Source organism: Alosa pseudoharengus, unplaced genomic scaffold (assembly GCF_046254945.1).
Source record: "Alosa pseudoharengus isolate Yale_2024_CS ecotype anadromous, Long Island Sound unplaced genomic scaffold, YU_APseudo_1.1 YU_APseudo_1.1_scf_18, whole genome shotgun sequence".
Taxonomy (NCBI): Eukaryota; Metazoa; Chordata; class Actinopteri; order Clupeiformes; family Clupeidae; genus Alosa; species Alosa pseudoharengus.
The window spans coordinates 13,729,525-13,732,024 of NW_027468650.1; the positions used below are offsets into that span (position 1 = coordinate 13,729,525).

Here is a 2,500-nt window from a genome sequence, read left to right on the forward strand (position 1 = left end):
GTGTGTGTGTGAGACACAGAAAGGGAGAAAGAGAGTCTGAGTGTGTGTAAGGTGTTTGTGTGTGAGAGAAAGAGAGAAGGCGTGAGTGTGTCTCTAGGGTTTGTGTGTGTATGTGTGTGTGTGTGTGTGTGTGTGTGTGTGTGTGTGTGTGTGCGTGTGTGCGTGTGTGATATGACACGGCACTAGAGCGCTGCTGATCCTATCAGAGGATGCTGTGCTGCTTGCCAGGTCTCCCTTTCTGCCTCACACCGTTCCTTCCTCTCACACTTTATCTATCTGTGTGTTGGTGTCTTTTTCACACACACACACACACACACACACACACACACACACACACACACACACACACACACACACACACACACACACACTTCTCTTTCTCACACACACATACACCCCCCCTCACAACACCTCTCTCTCTCTCTCTCTCTTTCTCTCTCACTCACACACACACACAGATACACACACACACACACGTACAGAAAGACTTGCTTTGTTACCTTTAACCCCACTCTTTCTTTCCCTTTCTCTTCTCCCATTCTCTCTCTTTCACACTTTTCTCTCTTGTTCTCTCTATCCCTCTCTCCTTCCCCCGTATCTCCCGTGTTTATATCCGTCAAGAGCAGATGGACAGCCCCAGGACGCTGCAGATGAGGCGACTGAAGGCCTGTCTGTGTGTGTGTGTGTGTGTGTGTGTGTGTGTGTGTGTGTGTGTGTGTGTCTGTGTGTGTGTGTGTGTGTGTGTCTGTGTGTGTGTGTGTGTGTGTTGTTGAGGTCAAGGCCAGTGCTATACTTTCCAAATTTAATTTGTATGTACATATGGGGTCCAAGTAACGTACATGATGTGATAGAGGGTGCAGTCAAGGCTCTGTATGAACTCTCCAATGGCTCTCCAATTAGTGGTGGCCACTATACAACAAGGGAACCAACTGCTGGACAGCACACCATACCACTTGAAAGTAGTAGGATGCTGTAAAAATGACACTTTGGTGGTGTCCACAGCTGTATGTGTCTGCAATCGAGGAACAGTGGATATTTTAATTTAGGGTATGTGTGTTTTGGGGGATGGGGAGTGGTGTGAGTGAGGAGGTGTGTGTGTGTGAGAGAGAGAGGGGTGTGTTTGTGTGTATGAGAGAGAGAGAGAGAGTTGTGTGTGTGTGTGTGTGTGTGAGAGAGAGAAGTGTGTGAGACACACATGTGCACACACACACACACATATGTGTAAGAGAGAGATAGAGAGATAGAGAGATAGAGAGAGAGAGAAAGTATTTGTGTGTGTGTGAGAGAGAGAGAGAGAGAGAGAGAGAGAGTGAGAGAGAGAGTATGTGTTTGCTTGTGTGTGTGTGTTTGTTTGTGTGTGTGTGTGTGTGTGTGTGTGTGTGTGTGTGTGTGTGTGTGTGTGTGTGTGTGTGTGTGCGTGAGTGAGTGAGTGCGTGCGTGCATGTGTGTGCGTGCGTGCGTGTGTGTGTGTGTGCTCCTAATGGCAGGGACAGCAGCCCAGTAGAGGAGGCTTAGGGCTCTGAGAGCTTACGTCAGTGATCCTAACACTGCAGCATCTCTCACTTACTGATGCCCATCCAAGTAGGTCGCAGTCGAGAGAGAGAGAGAGAGAGAGAGAGAGAGAGAGAGAGAGAGAGAGAGAGAGAGAGAGAGAGAGAGAGATGATTTCTCTATTCCATCACAGATCATTTGCATTTGCACTTGAGTTAGTAGCACTCCTTCAGAATGATTGTGTTTGTGTGTGTGTGTCCTTGTGCATGTGTGTGTTTGCATGGATGAGGTTTGGCAACCATTGGATATTACTTTGAATTACCAGCATTGTTTCACATTTCCCTCCTCTGTAATAGAACATGACTCATCGCCTCTGTAATAGAACATGACTCATGGCCTCTTGGAGATCTTTCAGATTCTGCTGCATCACCCTTTGAATTATTCCAAAAATGTCAGAAGCTCGTTAAAGTCTGAAATTGCGTATCAGTTCAAACAAACAAACCATCCCTATTGCTTGTGACATAAAATAAACTTTTTTGTTTTTCAACATTAATACTATAGTAATAAGTAAAGTAAAGTAAATTAAAGTTTTTTTCATTATCAGTAGCTGTCTTTATTCATCACAAATGTTTTTCTCAAGATTGTTTCAATACATACGTAAATAATCACACACATTCATATTTATGATATAGTATAGCACACAGAAAATCTAATAACAAATATGTCCTGTTTTCAAATGTGTTGTAGATATGTATACATATGTTTCATTATTCATAGCGATATACACTATAATATATGTTATATTACAGAACATTACAATGTATTATTCATATATTTCTCCCCTCAGGTCGAAAGTTTGTCATCGCCAACGCCCGCGTGGAGAACTGCGGCATCATCTTCTGTAATGACGGCTTCTGCCACATGTGCGGCTACACGCGGGCAGAGATCATGCAGAAGCCGTGCACCTGCGACTTCCTGTACGGTCCACACACCACGCGGCTGGCCATCG

At 44.7% G+C, this 2,500-nt stretch overlaps 1 protein-coding gene across 1 annotated transcript in view; it reads left to right on the forward strand.

The window, feature by feature from the left end:
* kcnh2b (potassium voltage-gated channel, subfamily H (eag-related), member 2b) overlaps positions 1-2,500 on the forward strand; it is a 223,392-nt gene that overhangs the window by 19,239 nt on the left and 201,653 nt on the right. The window contains exon 2 of the mRNA XM_076291440.1: positions 2,339-2,500. This exon is cut by the window's right edge and continues 69 nt beyond it. Coding sequence (XP_076147555.1) covers positions 2,339-2,500 — 162 coding nt within the window. The remainder of the gene's footprint in view (positions 1-2,338) is intronic.